The sequence below is a fragment of the Oxyura jamaicensis genome, unplaced genomic scaffold (genome assembly GCF_011077185.1).
Source record: "Oxyura jamaicensis isolate SHBP4307 breed ruddy duck unplaced genomic scaffold, BPBGC_Ojam_1.0 oxyUn_random_OJ62842, whole genome shotgun sequence".
NCBI classification, from domain to species: Eukaryota; Metazoa; Chordata; class Aves; order Anseriformes; family Anatidae; genus Oxyura; species Oxyura jamaicensis.
This window is the reverse complement of record NW_023307488.1, coordinates 1-1842: the sequence shown is the minus strand read 5'-3', so window position 1 is coordinate 1842 and position 1842 is coordinate 1. Positions and strand designations below refer to the sequence as shown.

The window sequence follows — 1842 nt, the reverse complement described above, 5'->3', positions numbered from 1 at the left end:
TGCCCCCCCCCCCCCGGCCCTCTCCTCCGCTCTGCCCTGCAGCAGGAGCAGCTCCCGGCGACGCCGCTGCTCGCGGGCCCGGGCCAGGTGCTGCTTGCGCTGCTCGCGGCTCCAGTACCGGCCCAGTTTGAGCTCGCTGCGGGCGTCGTCGTCGGTGGTGGAGCCTCCGCCGCGTTCCTCCAGGATCTTGATGGCCCTGGCCTTCAGCAGCCGGTCCCGGCCGGGCCTTTTGCCCTTCTGCCCTTTGGAGCTGGGAACCGTCGGGGCGAGGAGCGGGGAGCTGCGGCAGCTCTCGCCCGTGTTGTAGGCGCTGCTGCTGTCGCGTTCGGGGGCTTCCGAGATGTCGGCCAGGGGGGGCTCGGCCCCCGCCGCCTCCAGCCAGGCGCGGAGGCAACGCTCGCGGAGCCGCTCCATCTTCTGGGCCCGCAGGAGGTGGCGGCATTTGAACTCCAGGTGCCGGAGCTCTTCCTCCAGCAGCGCCAGCTCCCCTCGGCCCGAGACCCCCGCCGCCCCCAGGCGCCCGCGGAGCTGGCGGTAACGGCGGAGATCGGCCGGGCTCAGCCCCGGGGGATCCGCGCAGGATCGGGGCCCCGGGGTCGATCCCGAGCCGGAGGGGGAGAGGGAAGCGGAGCCGGGTTGGGAGGTGGGCGCCGAGCCCGGGCCGGGCGGGGGAAAGGGGCCGCAGCCGGGTTTTGCGGTGGGAGGTGAGGAGCCGGATCCCGATCCGGCTCCGGGTCTTGCGGCAGGCAGAGAGGAGCCGGATCCCGATCCAGATCCAGGTCTTGCGGTGGGTGGTGCGGATCCGGATCCTGATCCAGATCCGGGTCTTGCGGTGGGTGGTGCGGATCCGGATCCCGCTCCAGCTCCGGGTCTTCCGGTGGATGGTGTGGATCCAGATCCTGCTCCAGCTCCAGGTCTTGCGGTGGACGGCGCGGATCCGGATCCTGATCCTGCTCCGGGTCTTGTGGTGGACGGCGTGGATCCGGATCCGAGTCCAGCTCCGGATCTTCCAGGGGGTGGCATGGATCCAGCTCCGGGTTTTCCAGCAGGCAGCGTGGATCCAGATCCGAGTCCAGCTCCGGGTCTTCCAGCGGGTGGCATAGCTCCAGATCCTGATCCGGCTCCAGGTCTTGCATTAGGCAGCGTGGATCCGGATCCTGATCCAGCTCCGGATCTTCCAAGGGACGCGCAGCCCGCTCCGGGCCTCCCCCCTGCCGGGCCCTGCGATCCAGCTCCGGGTCTTCCCGCCGCCCCCGCTCCGCTCCGTGATCCGGCTCCCGCTCCGAATCCGGATCCAGTTCCGAATCCCGCTCCGAATCCGGCTCCGGCTCCTGATCCAGGTCCGGGTCTTCCCACCGCCCCCACTCCACTTTGCGATCCGGCTCCGAATCCCGCTCCGAATCCAGCTCCGGATCCAAATCCAGTCCCGGCTCCGAATCCCGCTCCGGATCCGGATCCTGCTCCGAATCCTGCTCCGGATCCAGATCCTGCTCCGAATCCAGCTCCGGATCCGGATCCTGCTCCGAATCCCACTCTGGATCCGGCTCCCGCTCCGAATCCAGCTCCAGGTCCAGATCCTGCTCCGGATCCTGCTCCAAATCCAGCTCCGGGTCCGGCTCCCGCTCCGAATCCAGCTCCGGGTCCAGATCCTGCTCCGGATCCCGCTCCGAATCCCGCTCCGGATCCCGCTCCTGCTCCAGCTCCGGGCCTTCCCCCCGCCCCCCCTCCACTCTGCGATCCGGATCCCGCTCCGGATCCTGCTCCCAATCCGGATCCCGCTCCGGATCCGGCTCCGGGCCTGGCTTGGCGGCCCCGGGGGGGGGGCGTGGGCGCGGGGGGGGG

At 70.7% G+C, this 1842-nt stretch overlaps 1 protein-coding gene across 1 annotated transcript; it reads right to left on the bottom strand.

Annotated features, from left to right (window-relative positions):
- Positions 1 to 6: 6 nt before the first annotated feature.
- LOC118158980 (PDZ domain-containing protein 4-like) lies at positions 7 to 1757 on the bottom strand (the record flags this gene model as incomplete). The annotated part of the gene is made up of 3 exons (XM_035313633.1): positions 7 to 781; positions 1007 to 1331; positions 1376 to 1757. Coding segments are annotated over 3 exons (1482 nt in total), but the record flags the coding sequence as incomplete, so codon positions are not given.
- Between the last annotated feature and the right edge of the window lie 85 nt (positions 1758 to 1842).